At 38.3% G+C, this 26,235-nt stretch overlaps 1 protein-coding gene across 2 annotated transcripts; it reads right to left on the bottom strand.

Annotated features, from left to right (window-relative positions):
- Nucleotides 1–361: 361 nt before the first annotated feature.
- Nucleotides 362–26,041, bottom strand: bicc2 (bicaudal C homolog 2). Of its 2 annotated transcripts, none has more exons than XM_047159763.2 (19): nt 25,941–26,041; nt 22,732–22,778; nt 22,309–22,378; nt 21,034–21,113; nt 20,789–20,950; nt 19,203–19,256; nt 17,786–17,980; nt 17,366–17,635; nt 15,715–15,846; nt 14,091–14,310; nt 13,845–13,981; nt 13,464–13,603; nt 11,568–11,667; nt 11,399–11,438; nt 9,307–9,458; nt 6,476–6,656; nt 2,663–2,820; nt 1,323–1,422; nt 362–1,100 (listed from the first exon to the last, which is right to left on the bottom strand). In XM_047159763.2, exons 1-19 carry the CDS (start codon nt 26,035–26,037, stop codon nt 970–972), a joined length of 2,466 nt encoding a protein of 821 aa, XP_047015719.2. In that variant the 5' UTR covers nt 26,038–26,041; the 3' UTR covers nt 362–969. The 2 variants fall into 2 exon arrangements, with proteins under 2 accessions (XP_047015719.2, XP_047015720.2); XM_047159764.2 differs by having other exon boundaries at nt 13,845–13,978.
- Nucleotides 26,042–26,235: the final 194 nt, after the last annotated feature.

Here is a 26,235-nt window from a genome sequence, read left to right as displayed (position 1 = left end):
TTTTAACTGCTGGTTTCCATTTACAACCAAGCGATACTATATTGAAGTGCAAGGTTTGTTGTTGTACTCTTGCCTTGTAGCTTATACACATCGGCCATTTTATCAGGTAAACCGATCACTAGTAAGTGTTATTAATTGTAGCTCATCTACTGCTAAGCATAATTTGCCACTTCATCAATGAAAATGGACCACCATGGGTCCAACACTAACCTGTTATTATTTGGGTGGTGGATGATAATAAACTGTAAACACTGCATATCAGGATATGTTTACACTTATTGAACTGAGAAAATTGTGTACCTTCACCTGGTTTTTCTCCCGTCTCATCTCAAAACCCAGTTATACTTGCTCAATGAGTGAAACAATTGAATGTGTGTCTCCCACAAGGCGATGAGAGTGCGTGGGTCTGAAACAGAATCAACACTGTTAACAAGCATTGTTTAGGCAAAAAGCCAGCCTGCAGTATTATTTAAAATGGATTTCTGATTAAGCATTTGCATGAGGTCCTATATTTTATTTCCTTCAGTGAATAATACAATTTATTTAAAATGTTTAACAATGTTCAATACTTTCTCATATTTGCACAGCGCGGCATGGTACTGCACAGAATTGATTACATAGAGAGAGAGAGAGAGAGAGAGAGAGAGAGAGAGAGAGAGAGAGAGAGAGAGAGATGAGGCAGAAAGACAATAGAAAAACTATGAGAAAGCGAAGAGAAAGAGTAAGGGAAGGCCATAAGTGTTTGCATATTCAACGTTGGCAGTAGTAGGAGAGTCGATCCAGAGTGAAGGTCAGTTATTCTCAGACTCGTCCTTTGAGAGTTATATCACATCTGTCCACTCCGCTGCTCTCCTGTAATTAATCTTAATAGCCAGTCGTTTATGTAATTCTCATTTACTGGTCACTGAAGCACAGCCTCTACAGCACTGTAGTGTAGATAATACAGTCTAGATTACTGCCAGTCCCGTTTCACCAGCAGTTACTCTTAGCAGCCAAGTCCTCATCCATGATTCGTGGAAGGCGGCCACTAGCTCCACCCTCTAGATAGCCAGGCTTAACTGTAGGAGCTTCAGGGAGTTTTAGCTTACTTTTAGTCAGATCTGGAGACAAAAAGCAGTATATGCAGAGATGCAAAATAGCAGAAAGGTAGCCAGAGGTGGAAACAAATCCCATCTCTTACAGAAAAAAAAAGGTGCATTTTACCATGTTATGCCCTAAAATGTTCATTCAATTCTAATTATGAGTGTATTTAATTTTACCAAGGTATTCAGATCCTACTGAGCGATCTATAAAAAGCCTAGGCAGCTCTGCCAAATTCTTACCAGAAATAGCCATCAACATCTTCCTCCTGGCCCCGAATGTGGATACGCCCACTTCCTTCAGATCCTCTTCAGAAAGAGTGAGGAACGTTTGGTAATCAATCTGATGGAGAAAAAAAAAAGTACGAGAGCGTGACAGGCAGTGAAACCATCATGTTTTCTGCAGAAATTAATTGTACAATATTTATATTATACAATATTTAAATAAAGTTTATACTTTACAATGTTTTGTTTTTTGTTTGGTTTTTTTCTTTTCTCGATTAGCATCTTTTTCAGTGAAGTTCCTTGATGAATGTCACTACACAATTCAATACTTTGACCTCGAGAATTACTGGAAGCTTTCAAATTAGAAAAACTGTATGAATGAAGTGTACGTTTGAAAAAATACACATATGCGGTTTGTGATATTTGGAGCACAAACATATTGTATACAATATGTTACATTGTGTAATTTATTTAAATGTGTTTTGGGTTTTTTTAAACACTAAGTAGCACAATTATTTGTCCAAAACATAGGTTTCAAATGTATTTTATATTGATTATCCAATTTGTGCAACCTTTTTTTTATGTTGAAAGTTCTTTGGGGTTTTTTTTTCCATAGTAATGGATAATAATGGAATTCACACATGTACCACCTCATATTTATACCCTAGGTAAACCGGGCATATATGCAACAACGGTTCCTGGGAACTGCGAGTAAATGAAAAATAATGCAAGATTTCCAAAGAATGACAATTTATTTGAATTTATTCAAAATATTCCTTGGTATCTTAATTTTGGCACATATACTTTTGAGAGAAAATAGGTTCAAGGTTTAAGGTTTATTGTCAAGAACAAACAAATCTCCCACGAGTGCACACACAAGCAGTACTTACATCCTTACAATACTCTTATGTAAAGAAGTATTTGTAATGATTTTTGTTGAAATAAAGACACTTTTTTCTATCGTTTGAGCATAAAATTTACATTACATGCTGGCGTATTTTTTCTGAGGGTGCCAATAAATTCTGAACTTGATATAGAGTAGAACAGCTGGAACTGGGAATAAAAAGTGTAATCATTGCTGACCTGTCCTATGCCAGAAAAGATTAAAGTAATCAACTGATTCAGAAAAAAACAACAAGGCAGGACCGAGCAGCTGGAAAAAAGCTGCACTGTGTTATAGAAGGCCATTAGAACAATCTAAACCCATAAAATTCATATTCTCTCAGAAAATCCAGCTCCACTTGTGGGTATTATAGTAAAAACACATCAGAAACACGTAGTGATGGAACCCACACACAGGTGCAACAGGCAGTGTGAACACTAAGAGTATGTGCATGTGTGTGTTTGTATGAATGTACCTCTTGCTCCTGGAATATAGTGGTGTATTTCTCCAAACCCAGCTGAATCAGTAGCTCCAGCAGATCATCTTTTGGCTGAGGAGGAGGGCTGGGAGATCCACCAATCAACGGCCTTGATACACCTTCATAGTAGCTGCTGCCATTAATGAATCCGTCGGCTGCAAAGGTAATGAGATATAGAAGACGTTCAAGAGGTTGCAGAACCTCAACTAAACTTGTACCTTTGTAATAATAAACCTAATTGGAAATTACAATTAATCACATCACATCATTGTTGAATGCTTGATTCAGATTTGATTATGAGGTGTTGATAATTTTTTTTTTAATTATTATAAATAAATTGAAACGGCTTTTAAAGCAGTTCCGGCTACAAGGTTCATATTAATGTGTTCTTATTTCTATGGTAACAACCAGCCCATGTACAGTCATTTGGGATCTTAGGGAGTACAGGGACTCAAATACACAAAAAGGACTGAGAAGGACTGAGGCAGTTGTTGGCTACTGTGAATACCATACCAATCTCAAGTGGAGTAAGCGGGGTTTCTCAAGCGGGGTTTCTCCAAAATGAATATCATTTGTAGCTCGCAGCGTGAATTCCTTTTCATCCCCACCATTTAGTCTCTGATGTTTTTGAGCATCGTGGGTCCACCACTTACAAAGTTCAATCCCAAGCCATTGTGTGTTCATGGTTACGTAAGGGACACAGGGAAGAGGAGGAGGACACTGCCACGACAGCTTTGTGGAATATTTTGTGTTAGGTAAGACGCATTTTCTTGATTATTTTGTGCAGTTAATGTTAGTTTCTTGTAAGTAGGCCTACTGTATGAAACGTAGCGTCACTTTCGAAATGCAAATGTGTTTTGTAGCTAACTGAGGTAACAGTACTAAGTTGATAGCATGTGCAATCCATAAATGTTTCCCTTTGTATTGAGAATATTCACTGCTATAAACGCGTTAGTTCTCTGTACCAGTGTGATCAGTTACACAAGCCGACCTATCCGCATTGAATATCGTCAGCTACGTGAGGTTCTAGAAGCACTTTTACGTGTCTGTAGGTTCAGGGACTGGGATCTTTCGCACGCCTTCCGACCTGCCGGATCACTACCCTCTTATTGTTCCGGGACTTGCAGATTTACAAATTAAGCACTGGTAACAATTTACACAAAGACTTGTATGGAGGACATTCCAGATGAAATGGATAAAAAATGCATGTAATTGTTGATGTGGTAAAGCTTTCTGTAAGGAGCATTATTAGCATTTTTGGACGGAGTCTCCAGTGTCAGATGCATTTTTAACAGTCAGAGGTAAACGATAAGTTTTCCACCATTGGAAAGACTTCGGGACAAAGGACTGAGGTTTCTCAGTAATATGCCAATCTATATATATATATTTTAATTGGCTTTAAGACAGAAAAAAAGAGACTGGTGAGGGAATTACTGTTTATAGCTGTGATAATATACAGGAACTAACTTGGTTCATGAATGTCCCACAACATTAAACATAACTATAAAGAAATTTAAAAAATGATGCAGTTGCTGTGTGGAATTTAGTAAATATAAGAGGAATAAAACACTTCAGGTAACTCTTCATCACACCACCCTGTACCACATATTTCAGGGCTGTTGTCTGGCTCTGGTCTCGTGAATCATTCAGGGTTTTTACACTTCCCGAGCCCCAGAGTTCCCAACAGGAACGTGGTAGCTTCACAAACCCGTTCTGAAATGAATAAGCTTTTGCTATGTTTCACTCTGAGTCTCATGATCATTGCTGCTGGAAGCTGAGTGAAAATCGTTCTTCACGTTTGGATAAACAATCGCGGGAGTTCGATTTCTGCCCCCGGCTTGGCTGCTTCCCACATCTTGTATCAACTGATCTCACCTCTGTAGTCACTATATAGAGCTGATCGTCTGAGATGAGAAGTATAGGAAGGAAGTCGGCCCGATAGTGAAAATGCCAATACAAATCAAACAAAAAGCTAAGTGAAAGCTTGTGCACAGGCTGAATGTTTCAGCAGGACTTAATGGGCTGCACTTAAATTGCTGAATGCTGGGGAAAGACTGTGTGAAAGTTCTGACGGGAAATAAATACAAACCAGCCAATAAAGCAGGCTTTTATACAGGGTGATTTACAGTAAAAATGTTCAAGCTTATATGACACAACAACACTGTAACACAAGATTATAACATTATAGCACAAGGAGGTTAAGGTACTAATTGTATAATTTCCTCTTTGCTCCAAGAGAATCCGGAAAATATGTGGGAATTTTTGAAAGATTGCTCCTCCAAATATTGAACAGTTTGCTTGATTTTGCGGAAAATTTCATTGGAAAATTGCGAAATTCTGGAGGGACTGATGAAAACGAGAGTAAAGGTTATCCTAGACTCTTGACTTTGTAATTACTCTTACTATAAAAACCATACAATTCCTGGATGGATATTGCAGATGGAGTTGTCTCTGTGAACGCCTTCCACCATTCATTCAGTTTGAACACATTTTTCACCCAGTATTACTTACAGTTTACTAGCTGTTCAATGAATAGCTAAAAATCTGGAGTATTTTGAAAAACCATGAACATGCCTGGGCTTTTGGAAGTTGTTTCAGGCAGTTCTCACTGTGTATTTATTTTCTTGGCCATACTACTGTGTGGAAGTGTGTCTATCAGCCCCAGTTACATCAGTCCACCAAGGTAGCACTACAGTAAAAAAATGTTCATTCTGCTGTTGAGAGATTACGAGTTCAACTCAGCTTATGTACAGTGGGGCCCAAAAGTCTAAGACCACATTGAAAATCTGGGATTTTCTCTAAATTGATTTAAAAGTGGAAACGAACAGAAAGTTTCTAAAACAAAAAAGTAAATGCGAAACATTTGGACTATTCAATACTCAAGATGTTGATCACAATTTCTAGGTCACTTCTAGTCTTATCCCTTTCCACTGAAGCCCGTGTTCAGATGACATGACGATGGATCTGATCTAACATGGATGATCAGGTTTTACAAACTTGAAGAGTATGTGTTAGCTTGAGTGCACACGGTCATTAAAGTAAAAAGAGGACGTACTAAATACTAAGAAACTCTGAAATACATGTAAATATTTGTAAAATTCTACTTTTCACTCAAGTGAAAATATCTGATAATATCATCCATCCATCCATCCATCCACTTTCTGTACTGCTTATCCTACACAGGTTCATGGGAAGCCTGGAGCATATCCCAGGGAACTTGGGGCACAAGGCGGGGAACACCCTGGATGGGGTGTCAACCCATCGCAGGGCACATTCACACACCCCTTCACACAATACGTACAATTTGTACATGTCAATCAGCCAACAATGCATGTGTTTGGACTGGGGGAGGAAACCAGAGTACCCGGAAGAACTCCCCGAAACACAGGGAGAACATGCTCACAGGGCGGAGGCAAGATTCATACCTCCAACCCCTGTATTTGTGCTAAACACTAGGCCACTGAGTCCCACTAATAATATAATTTGTAAAGTAATGAAAACTGTTGGAAGTTTTTTAATTCATTAAACTGAAAAAGAATGCCAAACTGCATTTTCACTAGACATGTGGAACTCTATGTATGTGGAAAAGGGCTGTTAACATTTTCCTCTGTGTTTATCCAGCTGGCCGATGATGACCTGGTAGCTGTCATGTGATAGAGGAGAGCTAGTTGGACGTTGGTTAATGCCCAAATTGGGAGAATATAAGGTAAAATATCCCAAAAAAGAAGAAAGAAAGAAAAGTCATGACACAACTCATACTTTTTCCTCTCATACACACACACTCTGTCCACCTCTCTTGCCCAGACTCACATGTTTTGTCTGTGTTGGTGCGTCCTGAACAGGAACTATACGCCATCATGGCTGAGGATGATGAGGAGGACGAGGAGGAGAAGGACACAGGTGACAATGATGCAGATCCTCGTCTCTCTCGCCAGTTCTCTGAATCGCTGGCATTACACACTCGGTCCTTGCTACTTTGAGAGCTCCATGACTACAGTGAGACACACACACACACACACACACACACACACACACACACACACACACACACACACGTCTTGTGAATTCTTGCTGAATGAGGCATTATTCATTCCTACCAATTTGATGCTCTTGAGGCACCGGTGACATTTAAACTTGTAGTGAAATAAATCTGTTGAGTACAAAAACAGAACCCCACAATTTCAAGTGTCCTTCAAACGTAATCTGGAACTATTATATTATTATATCATATATATTTTTTATAATCATAACCATTATAATGACAAACTCAAATCCTAGTAGTAGTGTCACGGATAGGGTCGTATATTTACTCCTTATGAAGAACACGATGTGAAGGAAACTGTAATAAATGTGACAGTAATGCGTCTCTCTCTCTCACACACACGCACACACACTTTCTCTCTCTCTCTCTCTCTCTCTCTCTCTCTCTCTCTCTCTCTCTCTCTCTCTGTGTGTCTCGCTCTCTTTCATAACTAATTGGAATTAATATCTACACAAATTTTCTGCACCACATGACAGTAATCACATTCATTTATTATTGCTGTGTGTGTGTGTGTGTGTGTGTGTGTGTGTGTGTGTGTGTGTGAGTGTGAGTGTGAGAGAGAGAGAGAGAGAGAGAGAGAGAGAGAGAGAGAGAGAGAGAGAGAGAGCATTCAGGTCATTAGCACTAGGGTTGGGTATCATTTGAATTTTATCAATTCCGATTCCGCTTATCGATGCCGATTCTTATCAATTCTTAGTTTCGATTCCAAGGTGGTAAAAAAAGAAAATGAAGTCAAACATTTAGATATCAATCATATTTATTCTGTGTTTCTTTTTGCAAAACATTTAGTTGCAGCTGAATACCATGAACAAAAATCAGCAGGCTACATAACAACTGAGGACTCACTTAAGAGCTGTACGTGTGCAAAACTGTTCAATTAAAGTGCTTTTTTGCACTTCTCATCAGTAACCCATATCCTTAACCGTCAAGCCAACACTGCCCCAATTTGATTTATTGTACCTATTGTACCTAAACGAGGGCGACTCAGCAACTGAAAAGGGATGCAAGCCTTTGACTTTGAATGTTGTGATTGACCTGTGATACTCCTCGGTTTTTTCTTTTGTCAGCTTTCCCTTCGAAGCGAGGGTGAACGGCACCTCGCAGGTAACATTTGGTGGAGTTGTCGCCGCACTAGTGCTGGCTAATGATGCAGCAGATGATGAGGCACTCGGGCTGTGCACAGCATCAAAGACGGTGCACTCTTGTAAATCTATACGGTGAATTAACCGCAGATGTTTTGTCATGTTGGTAGTGAGACCTCTCTTGCAACATATTAGCTAATCACAAATATTACACTTAGCTTTTTCGAGTGCTTCCTGTGGTCCATCGGGACTGTCTTTTACATGCCGCAGATTAGCAAGGAAGGAGGCAGATCGCGAGGTCGGGTGCTCAGATGACGTACAAAAAAAAAAGCAAAGATCCAGTCTATCTGAAAATGCGGACAAAGGAATCAATAAGTGGAATCAAAATTTTTATTTTATGCAGAGTATCTGATTCTCGATTCCCAACCCTAATTAGCATTATCCGTTTTTTGAGCCATGGCCTCTCACAAACCCAAACAAATCACCGAGCATATAGATGTAATTTATGCCCCAGGGAATGTCTCATTACTTTATGAAAGTGTAGGCTAGTAAACATTTTATATAGAGGTTCAAAACCAATCCACACACTTTCTAAAACATCACCAAAGTCCTACTGACCACTATAACAATTCCAGAGTTTGCGATTTGTATGGGGTTGCAAGAAAAGAAAAAAACTCAACCGGACCTAGGACAGAACCTTGATGGATGCCTAGAATTAACACCATTTTATACCGATAAATTTGGTGTCATGTGTAGGTCAATTAATGGATCTTGTATTGTAGCACTACTTGTATTGTTCTCTGCTTGATATATCGCTTTGCTTGAATGTTATCAATTGTAAGTAGCTTTGGATAAACGTGTCTGTTAAATGAATAAATGTAAATGTAGGTCATCCAGAGAGTGCTTCAAGAGTGTGTGTGTGTGTGTGTGTGTTAAAGTAGAAGAAGAAAATGTATATTATTACAGTGTAATTCTGTTAGGTTACGTAAGGTGATGAAACTTGCCTTCATTCTTGTACCCAAAAAAAGGTAAACCCATGATGTAGTAACACAGTAACATCATATCATCTATCCATTCATTTTCTGTACTGCTCATCCTAAACAGGGTCAGGGGGAGCCTTGAGCCTGTCCCAGGGGACTCGGGGCACAAAGCAGGGGACATCGTGGACGGGGTGGTAACCCATTGCAGGGAACAATCTCTCGCACTTTCCCACACCCCGGACAATGTGGAAATGCCAATGAGAATGCAAAGCATGTCTTAGGACTTGCGGAGGAAACAGGAGTACCTGGGGAAACCCCCGAAGCATGGAGAGAGCATGCACACAGGGCGGAGGAGGGATATCACAGCACAATTGTATGCTTGATTTTGATTGGACAGAGAGTACTGATTACTCTTCTATAACAGCAGAGCTGATATTAGTAACAACACGTTTCAATACTATACAAGGATTGATGTCTGTAGAAGAATAAGCTCATCTGTGTGTGTGTGTGTGTGTGTCTGTCTGTGTGTGTGGGTACCTGTTGATTATTGAGGTAGGATTTGTAACAGCGGCGGCTCACACTGCGTAGGTCTTTAACAGCCTCAGCAGGCATCGACTTGGAGAAACCCAAACCACTCCATGTGTCAGTGGGGGTCCGAACCTCCGTCACTACTGGCTTTTTCTGCATGGCTGACATACACACACACACACGCACACACACACACACACACACAAAAATAAAAATATAAGCTGTACAGTGGCACTGAGCAGTATTTTGAATTGCTGTGTGTGTTTATGTGTGAATATGTAGCAGTTTGAGCTCCTGATGTTCTGTCTGTCTCTCTCCCTCTCTCGCTCTCTTGAACTCTCGCTCTTCCTCTTTCTCTCTCGCTCTCTCAGATGTATATGAGTTTCTTAAACTGAGTCTTTGTATGTGTGTGTGTGTGTGTGTGTGTGTGTGTGTGTGTGTGTGTGTGTATGTGTAGCAGATGGTTCATTCAGTCTCATAATTCCATTAAGTACTTCTGTGGGAGCACTAGCACATTTGGCATACATCAGCATTAAAATGACTTTGCCAGAATCTGATTGATGGACAAACATTTAGGCTCCTATAAGATTTGGAAAGGGGGGGGGGGGGGGGTTGCATGCATTAATTCAGTTATTTCAGTTTATTAAAAACTGAAGTGGCCTCTGTCACCCTTTAATGTGTTTTGTGGCCTAGTGACCATGATGAATGGCAACTATATTTCATCTATAAGCAAAGATTTGTATGCTTCAGACAAAAGATCCACTACATGTCAATTCTACCAGAGAATTTAGCATAAAAAATTTAACTTTGATAACTCCTTGGTAAGTAAAATATATTTGTTAGTGCATTATAAAATTTAATTGATTAAAAAAATCGAGTCTGATTAAAGCGTGCGCGCACACACACACACACACACACACACACACACACACACACACACACGCGGGCAAACACACACATACACACATATGCATACGCACACATACACGCACACGCACATATGCACACATAGATACATACGCACACATACACGCACACATATGCACACATAGATACATACGCACACATACACGCACACATATGCACACATAGATACATACGCACACATACACGCACATTCGCACACATAGATACTTACGCACACATACACATACACGCACACATACACATACGCACACATACGTGCACATACGCACACATATGCAGACATACACATACACACACGCACAAATACATGCACATACACACATGCGCACACACGCACATACATACATACATACATGCATGTGTACATACACACACACACATACATGCACACACACACGCAGCAAAAATTAAAATATAGAATATATAAAATCTGAAAACTATTTTGACACACTAGTAAACAGCTATAGGAATTTGGTATATATATTAAACAGTGCCACATGCTTGAACAGATGGGATGGGATATAAAGGCAGACATGGAAGAGGCACACTGAATGCTGATTGGTTCTGTAGGTTGTTCTGTAGTCTCAGTGCAGTTTTCATAAAACGCGGTCACCCATGAGTCAGCAGAACTCATGGTTAATGCAAGACTCATTTCTGTCTTACTGTTACTCTTGGGAGGACAGGTCCTGTTTCTAAATGGCACCATTTTAGCAGCTCAATATGCAAACAAATCACATATTCTGAGCATACAATGCGTAATTAGCTGAGAAATAAATAAGAGGACGGAAAGAAAAGAAAGACAAGGATAGAGAAAGGAAAGGATGAATAGGGAAGGGAAACGGAGGAAGAAAGGAAGGAAGGAAAGAGGGAAGAGAATGGAATGAAAGGAAGGGCGAGTGGAAAGATATAAAGGATTTAAGGGAGGAATGATGAAAGGGGAGGTAAAAGGGAAGGAAGAAAGGAAGGAGTGGTATAAGGGAAGGAAGAGATGAAGGAAGGAAGGACGTGATGAAGGAACGAAGAAAGGAGCGTTATAAGGAAATGAAGGAAGAAAGGAGCGGTATAAGGAAATGAAGGAAGAAAGGAGAGGTATAAGGAAATGAAGGAAGGAAGAAAGGAAGGAAGTGACATATAAAGGAAGGAAGGATGGAGGTAGGGAAGAAATAACACCAACCTTGAGTTGCTAGAAGTTTCTTCCTTTCATATTCGTGTTTCTGTATGAAATCCAACAACAGATCAGTGATCAATAGACAGAAATTCTGCTCACAGTGTAAAACACCTTTTATACAGTCAGTTCCAGAATTATTGGCACCCTTGGTAAAGATATGTAATGCTCATTTCACCTCATTATTTGAGTTTGACTCCAGAGAGGGAAAGATCCTAAGACTGCAGCGTCTGTCTCTGTTAAAATACACACCATCCACCTCCATCCTTATAGACCTACTGTACACACACACACACAGACAACACACTATATGTATTATAGTTACAAAAAGTCAAAAGTGCTCAAATTATATACATTTTGTATATTACATATACACACACACACATATATATACACACACACACACACATTATATATATATATATATATATATATATATATATATATATATATATATATATATATATATATATAGTGCCAATGCAAGATATTGTCTCATTATTATAAATATAGATTATGTGAAAGTCCAGCCATATGTGAGCTGAAGGTGAATTATTCTGCATCATTAGAGTAAGAGGCAACAATTATTATGTTTATATTATGTTGTATTAGTATATTACCTGGGTTTTTTTTTTTTTTTTCCCAAAGGAGGAAACAAAACCCCATTGAGAGGTTTTGTTTTTCTTGTTCAGCAAGAGAAAATAACAACTGTCACACTAAAGCCTTCATGAAGATCTGAGCTGAAAGTGCTCTCATGCTCTTAAGATTAAAGGTGACAGGATTTTGCTAAATATACAACAGGATTATAAATATTATATGTATATATTGTCTGCTCAGTCATAGCTCATCCTAACAAGGGGGAAAAAAAGAAGAAAAAAAAAGAAGACACCCCTCAACTCAAGATTCCTACTTGGTAACTCAGGAAGGTCTTTTTAACCTTGAGTTCAGCAAGTGACGACAAATCAACATGGCATGGTTTCTCACAGCATCAACAATAAACACTGTAGCACTTCTTTACGTTTAAATAAGGTACTGTTTATATTAGTATTTGCCTTAGATCAATCAAAATACAGATATATTACACCATCTTTCGGATGAGATGTTAAACCGAGGTCCTGTCTCTCTATGTTCGTTAAAAATCCCACATTGGCCCCTCTCTATCACGGCCCCTAATAATCCCTATCTCTGAACTGGCTACATCTCTTTCGCCTGTCCATTAATAACTGGTGTGTGGTGGGCGTTCTGGTGCACTATGGCTGCCGTCGCATGATCCAGGTGGATGCTACACACTAGTGGTAGCTGAGGAGATCCCCCTGTCATATACCTTGTAAAGTGCTTTGAGTGTCTAGAAAAGCACTGTATAAATGTAACTGTAACTAACTAATATCACTCGTCACAGTTAGCGGGCTACGTTGTTGATAACAAAAGACTTCCATGGTTTTTCCCACTTTGTAGCACGGAGGTCGAAAATGACATAATTCCGAGCTCAGAATTCTCACTTCAAAGGAAAGTCAAACGTGGCATTATTCTAGCACCATAGCTGAGCACATCTCCCCAGCTGACAAAAAAGTTCCCCAGGACGTCCACTAAATGGTCTCTACGAACATCCCCCGAACATCCATGTGTAGGGTCCCATTGACGTCCTATGGATGTTTAAGGGGACGCTCACAGGACGTCCAGCGGTCATTCGGGATGCTTAGGGGACTTTCACTGAAATGAACACATTCAGTAATGTTATATGATATGATATCCTCTGACGTCCTCAGAACGTGTTCCAGCGAACGTTATAAACCGGAGCAAATGCGGATGTCCTCAATGTCCACCAGCGAACGTTATAAACTGGACCAAATGCAGACCTAAATGGCCATTCGCAATGTCCAGAGGACGTCCCCTGTTTGCTGGGTCATTATTACATCTACATTGTGTCTAATCACTTCTCAGAGATAAATAATGGTGCTGTAGCAGACATACGATTTGAACTCATGACCATTCAGTCACTAGACCAGATCCCTAAGCTGTGCTTGGCTTTACGGTTTACTTCTGAGACGTCTGGTGGGATTTGAAGGTTTGGTACCTGAGGGCCTCTGAATGGCTGTTTCTCCTGACTGATCCTGCAGTCTTCTCAGTGACCTCTTTGACCTCAGTGACCTCTGGAACCTGTATTCCTGAGTGCTCACTCACCCCATTTGTCGACTGATCCTCATTCTCTGGGATCTGAAATTAAAACACAGTCCATATTCTCTGCAATTAGGTGTCCAGGCATTAGATAGAATGTGCATAATGTCCATAATGGGCACAATTACTGCTTGATTGCTCGCAAAATGACCAGACTGTGAATAAGGAATTATCTACACAATTTGAGTTTTTACAGATGGCCAAATTTTGTCCACTGATGTATACACATTAAATTCCAATTAAGCCTTTAGTGTAGATAAGTGCGTCTAATTAGTCACACCTTCTCTAATTTAGTGTCTGTTCCCCTCAGTCCCATCCGTCCCTCGTCGGCAGGAGCATTCAGTCCAGGTGGCGGAGAGGGGCGGGGCTTCATAGGGGTGGGGTTTGAAGCTGAATCCAGCGTAGTGACACTGCCTGCTGAACATCAAAGTTTAAAGAAAGTCAATGTGATAGATAACATACTGTTCTCTATCATCGTACGTGTGCACACACACATACACACACAGACACACACACACACACACACCTGTCTCGGTGACATGCAGCTGCTGTATTAGCATGTTGAGCCAGTAGTTTGTAATTCCACTTTTGATCAGCAGGGGTTCCGTTGTGGACTTCGGTACTATAGACTCCTCACATGAGTTCTTTGTTGCCATGGAGACCTCACAGGAGTCAAGGCCTAGCAGGAGTCTTCTGGCCTCATACAGATTCGCTATGTTCCTCTCCAAACCCTTCACCACCACAGACTGAGAGACATACAAATTATTTACAACTTTTTTTTTTTGTTACTGGGATTTGTCATTCACTGCATATCAAACTGCAACACCAGCTAAAAGTGCCTGCAATATAATTTAATCTAAAGGAGAAGATGATATTTAAAGATAATGTACAAAATATGCAGAGTATATTGTTTTATGGTTAGGTTCAGCCCTGCCACCATGGTGGAAGTGGTCCTGGCCCTGGTTTCAGGTAGAGGCCCAGGGGATCTATTTAAATGTGAAATGGCATTGTTTGATCAAAATATGTTGGTAAAAAAAAAAAAATCATTTATTCTAAGCTAATTGGGTTGTACTTAGTCATAGACTTATTCTAGGTTCATCTAGATTCTGGATGGTAATAAAGATGTTATATAAAATATGCTATAATAAAAGTATAAAAATGCCTCCCTAAATCCTTATTTCAAATCATAGAAAACCTCCTGCTAAAAATGAATGAGCCTTCAAAATAACATTTATTTACAAAAAGCTTCAGTGTATATAAAGTACACTGTGACAACGTTTATTGTTAAAAAATGCTATACAAATAATTGAACTAAATGTCCAGTAAATAAATACATTCAGTTCAATAAATTCATCAAAATAAATTACATCAGATATTTCATAAAACATTAAAGCTCTCGAGGAAATAAAGTTATGACATGCAAATGAGTGCTCTTTTTTGTAAGAATAGTTTCTGACATTAAACAAGAGTAAGGCTTAATGGTGTTTTATTTTACACAAGAGTAATGTGCACTCCAGGGCTTTCCCCAGTAATATCACAGTGAAGTTGTACTAATGTGGCGTTTATAAACAGCTTACTATATGAGTGTTTATTAAAGATTTAAGCCTTGGACTTAAAAAAAAGTGAATCAACTTCTGACCAGTTATTTCCAATAAAATAAAGTTACAAACAATTCTCAGTAAACTTAAACCAACTGCTTATTTGAATTTTTTTCTCTCCCATTTTTACTCATTTCAATAAGCTTGAAGGTTCATCAGAATGTTGATCTTAGGTCTTCAAAAATGACTGAATGAGAGTATTTTGAGCTTAGCAAATGATAATCTGTCATAAATCATACACTTTGATATAAAGTATAGATGTTACTAAATTACAGCTAGAGAAAAAATGGGACCAGCACTATTAACAATGAGAAATCGCTATCATGACATTTGGAAAGTCACATGACACTTTCTGGTGTGAATTCACACTTGAGCTGTGAATTGGAAATTGCTGATGTTAAAATGTTAGGAAGGCATTTTAGTGTCAGAGAAACTAAAAAAAAAAAAACTGTAACGTGCATATTATCTGGATTGTAGTCCACAAAGACATGCTGCGAGTTGAATAAAAAAGACTCTCTGTGTTAAGATGAGTGGACTATGATGGTGGAATACCTTTGCAGCCTGTTTAGCCTTTGGTTTGACACTGATGAAGACTCCAAGACTCTGCATCATCTGCGCGAGTTTGCGAGGGTCAGATTCACCCTCATCCTTCATCTCGAACATCAGACACACAGGCAGGCACTCCTACACCAGCACAAACACACAGAGGAAATCAGGACCGAACTCCCACTATGCCCGTGTGCAGGGACATTTTATTTCAAAGCAAGCCATAATATTACAAGGAATTTATTCACAGAGGAATACATTATGCAAATTAGAATGCGCATAACATCTAAAATGGGTAACAGCACAACCTATTTTATTTCAAAATAATGACTTTTACGTGCACAGAAACAATCTCTTGTGTGTTTATTTATTTGTTTTCCTCATATACCAATACTTTTATTTAGGTAAAAGCTTTTATTGTCAATAAAATATGTAACGTTATTTTTAAATATTGTACTGCCAAATAAAAGCTCCATATTGGAGGAAACCATGTATAATGATTATTTATTCTTATATATATATATATATATATATATATATATATATATATATATATATATATATATATATATATATATATATACATATATATACACACACACACACACCTAATCTATAATCTGTTTTTGATAGATAGATAGATAGATAGATAGATAGATAGATAGATGGATAGATAGATAGATAGACAGATGGCTTTTTTGCTTTTGTGTTTTTTTTTTTTATTACTTTTTTCATAACGTTCATGATCTTTTAAAATAACTTGTATGACTTTTATTAAACTATATAACGGACAGGTATGGAACCTGAATGATCAAAAATGTTTCTGAACCCTATAACTAATTTGAACAAGAGAACTAGGCTGTAATAGCATGGATTATTTTACATGTAAAACATGTTGCATTATATTCGTCTTGCGTTCTAAAAACATTCGCATATGAATGAGGTAAATTGGGACGAAGGGCGTCTCATTATCCCTGACATTGTTAAATCTCCGGCTCTCAGACACTCACTGAACAGAGCAGACACAGAGAGAGGTGTGAGTGCAGCAGGAAAGCAAGACCTCGCACTTGCAAGACAGTACTGCTAACATTTGGAAAGTTGCTAAGGTTTGTACAAAAAGTCGCTAGATTTGTCACTTGGCCCTTTTTTTTTGGATAAAAAAAGTTACTAAAGGGGTCTGAAAAGTTGCTAAGTTGGCAAAACTGGTCTGCACTGACAGCTAGATAAAAGGCAAGCTAAGCTCCGCCTCTCCCCAGCAAAAAGAAAATACAGAGGGAGAAGGAATGTGGGGTTTTTCATTTATGTACATTCTATTTGAAATGTGCATAAATAAACCCCCCTGGTGGAGAACCACTGCTCTAATCCTTACTCTCATCTGCATTTAATACTTCTACTACTAACAAAAACAATGACAACAATAAGAATTTTATTTATTTATTTATTCTTTATTTGGTTGGTTGGTTGCTTATTTATTCATTCATTCGTTCGTTTGTTTGTTTCTTTTTTGCCCCGCCCCTTTTTTCTCTTCTTCCTTTTAAGGAGGTACAGACAGCCTAATTTTTTACATCCACAGACACTTATTGGGCAAAGAACAAATACATCATAAAGACAACGCTGGTCACATCTCTCACACTCGCAAACACATACACACACTCACCATGAGTTGTTGTTTTGCGAGACACACTCCATCAGCAGTGCCCTGGATGAGTAGAGAGGGTGTGTGTTGTGGGGCGGTGAGGTCAGGCAGTACGATCTGTGTGTGTGTTTGGTGCATGACGTTGAGGAAGTTGGCTCCATTCTGGCCTAGCAGGAAGAGGTGCTGCTGAGACGTCACATCCAGCTGAGTGCTCACCATGACGCCTGTTACCCCGGAAACTACTGCCACCTCCCGGCCCAGGAGCAGCTCCATCAGGATGCACGTAGCCTTCTATGCGGGTCAAAGGGTAAAGGTTACAATACCAGAGCAGTTATCTTGTTTGATTGTTTAAAACACTACATAATAATTTGGTTGTTTTTCTGAATTAAAGTGTGTGTGTGTGTGTGTGTGTGTGTGTGTGTGTGTGTGTGTGTGTGTTACCTTCACAGCAGTGCAGTTTCCTTGCAGGCCTCGCACCACACAGGTGGAACAGTACAGTTTGGGTTGTGTTCTGAATGTCACACTCACTCCAAATGCCTGTGCTACATGCTGAATCGGTGGTGAGCTTGCATCTGTAACAACCCCGCCCATCAGGTTAAGAGGCAGGTCAAAGGATAATGCCAGAGGCTGCAGATCCTAAAGGTCACAGTGAGAGGTCAAATAGATTTTACACAATGGCAAAGCTATTCTCTCCCTGTTTTTGTTGTTCAGAACCATTTATTATTGTCATGAATGTGCACCAGGAAATGTTTGGGAAATGTTTATTATTTTATCAGTAACAAATTGAATTGGTCCAGATCAATACACTCAACATATATTTGTCTTACAGTCGATAGTATTTTATTTATTTTATTTTTTTTTTTAAGTGCATCTGCCTTAATTTAGTGTCCCATTATGCTTAGTGGAGTATTTGCTATAAAGTGTTTACTGTTTTCTATTCTAAATATATGTTCTTGCTTTGTATCTTGTACTGTATGTGGCACGGGTGTTCCAAGCATTCAACAACTTTTGACTGGCAACATATTTCTGTCAAGATTTGTTCTAGAGATGCACCGATACTACATTTCTCAGCCGATACCGATAATGGATACCGATAGTTCTGCCTTTTATACCTTCTTTTAAATTAATTCCACAATTCTGAAAGAAATGTAAATAAAAACTTTATTCTCTCCATTTCAACAAGTTGTTTCACAGTAACTGGTCTCATAAACACAAAACACATTACTCACATTAACATTAACACATTAACTAAATTCTGAAGATTAAAGTAAGATTATTAACTTATTGAATGCTATTAATTCATATTAACAGAATTAATTGACCGAATTGTAAAAATCCTCCTGTTAGTCTCACATTCACTCGCCACAAACAAAAGCATTTCTACATCATCATTAACATCAAACTGCTAATATATAATATACACTTTTTTATATATTAACATTAACTGGATATGAAATACACTACTCTACAAATATATTTTTCTGTGTAATATATACTTTTTTGTCAATTCATCTTCATTTAAATGTTTCAACAGTGTACTGGAGCTTTAATTCAGCACGAGCAGCGCGGCGAAAAAATAAATTAGACTCGTCACCAAAACTCCCGCTTCACTGCTGCAGCGTCCGGTGTAAAATTGTATCAGTGCAGAGATTACAGAGATTACACACTGCAGTTTTATCATCATTCCACACAAGAGACATCATCTTTACACACAGCACGAAATCCATGTGTTTTCCCGCCTTCTTTTGATTGACAGGATATAATCGGCCCTGATCATCGGATGTTTTTAAATGTGAAAAATTGCCTTTATCGGCCGATACATACACTACATCTCTAGTGTAAAGTGCATGATACTAACTCTGATGTGTCTTCTAGCAGATTCCACACCCTGCACTGGTCCAGCAATTGACACCTGTCAAGAAACACAACAGAAAGAAGAACCAGAAACTTAACCTCTCAGATACAGAAACACTTTTCATCTAAAAACCTGAATCTGGCTTTTAGTGTCTTACTACATGTATGTGTTTTAAACTCCTTGATTATCTAGGGAATACAACATAGTGTTATTGGAAAATAATCAACCATGCTACTGTTATTTTTACCGATCATTTTCCAATAGTAACACTTCCAAATTATATCTCCAAACACTTCCTTGTATATCTCAGCAATCTGCCAATGATCATTTTTTTCATTTATTAAAAATGATCATACTAATAATCATACTTTTTAACCATTTATAGTTACATTTAATGTTGTGATATCTTTGAAACAAGCTAGTTCCTGCTGTCAATTATATTAGAGAGAGAGAGAGAAAGTGGAACAGTGAACCATAATGACATCATGTACATACATGTACATGCATGTTGTCTGTAGCATGATGCTTGCATGTTTTTAAGAAGTCATTTATTAATTCTAATAATACAGATATAAATACAACTACAGATGATAATAGTAATGATGATAATAATAATAAATCATTATTATTGCTATTGTTAATTATTTTGGTTCATTGCTGCAAGCAGCAATAACGTGGTCAAGCCAATTATCAGCACCATGAGCAGCAAAAGAAGCTTTGTGATATGTTTTTCATTAGAGTCCAATTAGTGTATGAGGAGATAGAAAAAGTAAACTTTCAATCATAAAAATATGCTTTTTTTAAAAAAAAATAATAAAAATATCTACTTATTAGAATTTTTGTCCTGTATGTGGCGCTGTTCTGAAACTGCACAGGTAGCATCTGGGCATGATGGTTATCATGCAGGAAAGTGTTCAAGAGTTATAAGAGATATGCTATCTCCTGACCAGTAGGGGGGTAGTTGCCAAAACTCTGCAGGTAACCTCAGAGCCTAATGGTGATGACAACTACCAAGTTTCGTCCCTCAAAGCGTTGCAGAGATACAGCCTCAAGTTCAATTTTGCGCGTTCTTCAAATTCGTTGAAATGCCATTCGAAAACGGTATGGTTTATCAAAATTCTGTGAATAACTTTTTGTCATAAGTGTCTCTAGATGATCTGGGTAAATTTTTGTGCAAATCTGGGATGAGTTCTAAAAAGTAGTTTTTTTCCAAAAATTCAAAATGGCGGACTTTCATGACGAATTTCAATCGATTTGAGCGAAGGAATCAGAGGAAAAAAATATTTTGGTTCTAGGACTCACAGTTCAAAAATTATTAACATAAACGTGAGTGCAACTTTGGACCATTGGTGTTGCTAGAGGGATTGAGTTAGAAATTCCAAATTTGCTGTAATAGCATACCAGACTGTCCTTTATCTGTGTGGCAAATTTCATAACTTTCCTGCAAGCGGTTCTATGGGCTGCCATGGACTCAAGAGCAGCAGAAGAAGAAGAAGAAGAAGAAGAAGAAGAAGAAAACTAACATCTAATCATCCTCTCATACCTGGTTCTCATTTTCATTTACAAAATAAAAATGAATGCTCTCATACCTGGTTGCTTTTCTCTCCGTTTGCACTGTGGCGATTCGAGTCAGGGAAGTGGATGTGACAAGAAGTGTCCTCCATGACCTTTTTGATATTTCCTCCCCCTTTACCGATCACATGAGAGTGTTCAGTATGAGTGACATCCATCTTCAGAGTGACTTTATTAACCTAAGGCCAGAAAACCATGCCATAAAACAATATAAACCACAACCAAGAAAAAAAAAATACTGAAAATCGCACATCCTACTCACTTTCGTTTCTAAAACTTCCAGAATTTTCCGCTTGGCCTCCAGGACGTCATCTCTCTTTCCTTCCACTTTTACATGTGGATCTGAAAATGCAGACAAAAGCGTACAATCAAAATATTGGAATTAATAACAACTGCATTTATTCTCTAATGTGGTTTGTGTTATTATTTATTTTGATTTTTTTTTAAAGATACTCATTTTAAAATGTCCTCATTTTGATTATGTTTTCCAGCATGAGTAGCAAAACTTTGATTAACTTTTAAAGTTAAAACACAGTTCCAGTCAAATTGTGTAAATAAGAGTACCATAACTATGACTTCCTAAATATATGAGTTCTTAAAAATAAAAAAAATCATAATTTCAAGTGGGAGCTTTAAACATTATTTATGTTATGTCTTTTTATTAATGTTTACACTTTCATCATAAAACATGACGCCTGCACTTGATAAAGTTGTTGTTGTTTTCAAGCCAAACAAACAAGCAGCAAAGTTTTTATCAACGGTTATACTCTCATGGAGCATGAAATCAGTGATACATTTTAGAGGAACATTGCAAAAATAAGTTAAAAAAGTGAAGGTATCTTAAATAAAGTTATTTAACATTTCTCATTAGGAGATTATTATATAAAAATATATATATATGAAACCATTATGCCTACTTTTATCCATATGTACTAATATCAAGCTTAAAATTGCAATTTGCTTGAAAGAAGCAAAATTATCTGCCATTAGAATAAGACCATTTCAAGCCTGAAATGAATATATACAAACACACACACACACACACACACACTCACACACATACGCACATATATGCTGAACAATCTAAAATAAAGAATTATTTGTTGACATTGTCGTTGTCATTTTTATTTTTATTTTTTTTGCAGTGAAGGAATGTGTTTAAGGTGCAGTAATATTTCTTAAGAAATTGAATTTCTGAATCAGTTTGGTCTTTAGTGTATAGAATTTCATTGAATTTCTTCATCATTTACCAAAAATGGCTTTTCAAACAAATTAAAACCCAACAAATTGCAGTGATTCACTGTATTGAAAACTTACACCCTTACTATTTAGGCTATTGTAACTTTACAGAAAGCAAGTGTGTTATGTGTTTTAGAACAATATGCTACAAATATGTTGATCTGTTATTTAAATTGCAAATTAAAAAAAAAAAAAAAATTAAAGCCAGATATATTTTTTGGAATGGGCTCATTCTCATATATGGCTCATCTCTGAAATCCAAGATTTCCCACAGACACGAGATGAGCCTTCCTCTCACCTTTCTTTGACTTGGCTCCAATCTTCAGCTTTGACGGCCATTTCACCTGAGTGTTAGTTTCCCTCGTTACCTGCCGAGATAGACGTGTGAGCGTGGGGATGTGTGTGTATGTGTTGTCATAAAAAGACAGAGCATGCCAGAAAGACAGGTGTGTGAGAAACAGAGAGAAAGGAAAGTGTATGGGAAAAGGAAGACATTGTAAATAGTAACAATACACCATTAGCATCTCAAAGCAGCACATGATTAGCCTGAGAAGACAAACAACAACAAAAAACCAGCAAAGTAATTTGCACAGAATTTGACAACACAACAAGTGTATTACTGAGCTGTGGAAGCGTTTACCTGATTGACAGAGCGCTAAATGTTTAATTCACACAATAAGCTTGCTATCTGCTGTTCAGATGGGATTCCATGTTCTCTCACCTTCTCGAAGAACTCCTCTCCTGTCAGGCCAGTTCCATCAGAAGGACCTGCAACGAATGCAAACAAGGAAAAGACGTGTGTGAGACGTGTGTCGTTTATTGAATAAATGATCCATTGTTAATCATAGCAAGCGATATGTTGTTGTACTTCAAACCAGGAACTATTTGGATCCTTCTGTTAAAGAGAAGACATCTGTTGAAAGGTTTTACCGAGAACCATTAAGCACAGAGATAAAAAAAAAAATATTTATAGACCTTTATGGAGAAGTCACATGTGTTTCACATGATCATGTGATTATGCGAGTAATATGTGATCACATATGAGAAACACATGAAGCTGCATTTCCCGGAATTTCACGTGAATTAAAGTACATGTATGACTTCATATCAAAAATATGTGAGCACTTGTGAAGAAAGTGATAAATCCACAAATGTCAAAAATAACATCCGACAATAAATCAAACAATTACACACAAAATCACATACAGTAAATTTCCACTAAATGTGAAAATTTAAGTAAATTATGTAAATTTTCACTAAATGTGAAAAGTCCTCGTGTGATAATGTACACAGGACCTGTCGAGGCATGGACTCCACAAGACCTCTGAAGGTGTGCTGTGGTATCTGGCACCAAGACGATAGCAGCAGATGCTTTACGTCCTGAAAGTTGCGAGGTGGGTCCTCTATGGATCCGACTTGTTTGTCCAGAACATCCCATAGATGCTTGATAGGATTGAGATCAGATTCCATACACAGCAAGCTGAGATGCACTGTGTGTTCTGACACCTTTCTATCATAGCCAGCATTAACCTTTTCAGCAATTTGTGAGATCAGACCAGACGGGCTATCTTTTACTCCCCACGTTCAACAACAGTCCTTCCTTGGACCACTTTTGGTAGGTACTAAGCACTACATACCGGGAACACTCCACAAGACCTGCTGTTTTGGATATGTTCTGACCCAGTCGCCTAACCATCACAATTTGGGCCTTGTCAGAGTAGCTCAGATTCTTACACGTCCTCATTTTTCCTGCTTCCAACACCTCTACTTCGAGAACTGACTGTTCACTTGCCTAATATATATATATATATGCCACCCCTTGACAGATGCAACTGTAACAAGATAATCAATGTTATTCAGGTCACCTGTCAGCGGTTTTAATGTTATGGCTGAACAATGTATATTGCAGGAATATCTTCAGGTATCGTGTCATATTTTTTGCCATATTGTCCATCCCTACTTGTAGAAATGAATCATTAAATCGATTTTCTCGCACTTTATACACCAAATGAAATGAGTGCGAAGAATCACTCAATGTATTATAAGATTTGTTGACTCACTGAATCAATTTCATGTTTAGTGTACTGAATTGAAATCGAAGTGTACATGATTTACAATTTCAAGCTCACTTTTAAATAAAATATTAATAATAATGAATCATGAATGAAATTTTCAGCCCAAAAACAAACACTTCAAATATTTACATTGATATTATGTTGAATCACCAATTGTAAATTTTTGATTTAAAAAAAAAATCTATTTGTGTGTGCACTGAATCTGATTGGTTCGTGCTAGAGGGGCTCAGTCTCCAAAAGCTCACCTAGAACCTGTCTCAAGAGCTTTTTTGTCCCTATAATGTGTGAATGTTAAAGTGTGTGTTCTGTGTTCTAGGATACAGTAAACTCATTTGTCTCAGTTCAGGTTGGTGATGTAAAGGAGAACAGAGACGACAACACTAAGATTTAAACACTGAGTTTAAATAGACTGACAAGTGTGTGTGTGTGTGTGTGTGTGTGTGTGTGTGTGTGTGTGTGTGTGTGTGTGTGGAGGTTAAAGTTAAACACAATGAAAGGCCACAGCTATCTGCTGACATTTACAGGGTTAGAGTGAACATCCCTCTCTTTTCTTCTCCTCTGTTCTTATTGCCATGGGTTACGCTGCCCTGCCAGTAGGAATGGCCCGACTTTCAGTGTGTGTGTGTGTGTGTGACAGCGTCAAGCAGCAAAGGCATTTAACTCACAACAATGCTGACGCAAACCCCTCTTCCTCTTCCTCCTCCTCGGTAAGCACACACTCATGCACACAGTTTGGGAAAAATAAAACAGCTGATAAACCACAACATCCACTAAAGACGCCCATTCTCATCCCCACCCTCCTCTCAGCGACTCACAGCGGCCGAGATAACATTCCCCGACCGTTCCTGCTCAACATTCTGGTGATCAGCTTCACTCAAACTTTCATTGTTCTGGCAGGAACACCGCTTTCCTCTCTGAATATCAAAGAGCAGCAGGGACGAGTGAATCTCAGCATGCGAGACCGAGCACTTCTCCAAACCAAACAGTCAGCAAGCTGTGTCTCGCCGATAACACGCTCTCTTTCTCAGGAAAAAATGTTCAAAAAAATTAAATAAATAAAAACCTGCCATCGCTGTCTCTGCGCATGCCACATGGAGGAGCGTGTAAACACCAGGATGAGCACGGAACAGCCATCAGCGTGTGTGGGAAATCTCTCATCCTGATTCTCAGCTGCATCACAAGACGGAACTTTTCCCCCCAGACACAGGACTCTGACTCTGAACTTAAAGTCAGTCTGATATTTTAATGAACATTCTACTGGGTTTGGAGTCATTATTTCTTTCTCTTCCTTCTTTCCTTTTTCATACATTCCCTTCTTTTCTTCCTGTCTTACAACCCCCCCCCCACCCCCCCTTTTTTTATTCCTATACTTTTTCTTATGTTCCCTATCTTGGTGCTTTTGTTTTTCTTTTTTCCCCCCACTCCCTTCTTTATTTACATTTTCCTTTACATTCCATCTGTTCTTCTTTCCCTTATTCCTTTCCGTTTTCCTTTTCCTTTTTAGACTTTATTCCTTATTTGAGGCTTCCATTCTTTCTTTCCTCATTTCTTTCGATTTTATATCTCCCACACATCTTTGCTTTATTTTGCTTCCTTCTTACTTTTTTCCTTCTTCATTTCTTTTTTTTTGTTTGTTTCTTTATTTGGCTTTTTCTTTATTTTTATTTGTACCTTATTTTGTTATTTCTGTCTGTCTGTAGAAATGTCTTTCTTTCTTTCTCTTAAGAAACAACCAAGTCAATAATTAACACAGTCAAAATAACATTTTTCAAAATTAGTTCTAAGTTTCTAAGTCGCATGAAACTAAGACTAAAAATCTTATCTCTCTCACTCACTCAAACACTCACACACTCACCATAAAGCATGGTCTCCAGTTTCTTCCTGTCAATGCGGAACCTCTCTTCTATCCAGTCCGTGTCAGGTTGCTCCCAGTTCTTGGGCTCTGAGTGCATCCTGGAATTTCCTCCTTCCTCCTCCTCCTCCTCCTCCTCCTCTTCATCCTCCTCGGTTCTATCCTTAATCAGAACTTTCTGCTCTTGCTCAGCCTCTGAGCCCATGTTTTGATTCTGGTCAGGCCCGAAGCAGGACTCAGATTCAAGTTCCACAGGGTCCACAGAAGTGCCCTCCATGCTGGCTGCCGTGGTTGGAGT

Source organism: Ictalurus punctatus, chromosome 14, assembly GCF_001660625.3.
Source record: "Ictalurus punctatus breed USDA103 chromosome 14, Coco_2.0, whole genome shotgun sequence".
Taxonomy (NCBI): Eukaryota; Metazoa; Chordata; class Actinopteri; order Siluriformes; family Ictaluridae; genus Ictalurus; species Ictalurus punctatus.
Note: the sequence above shows the minus strand (reverse complement) of the source record. Positions and strands in the feature narration are given on the sequence as shown.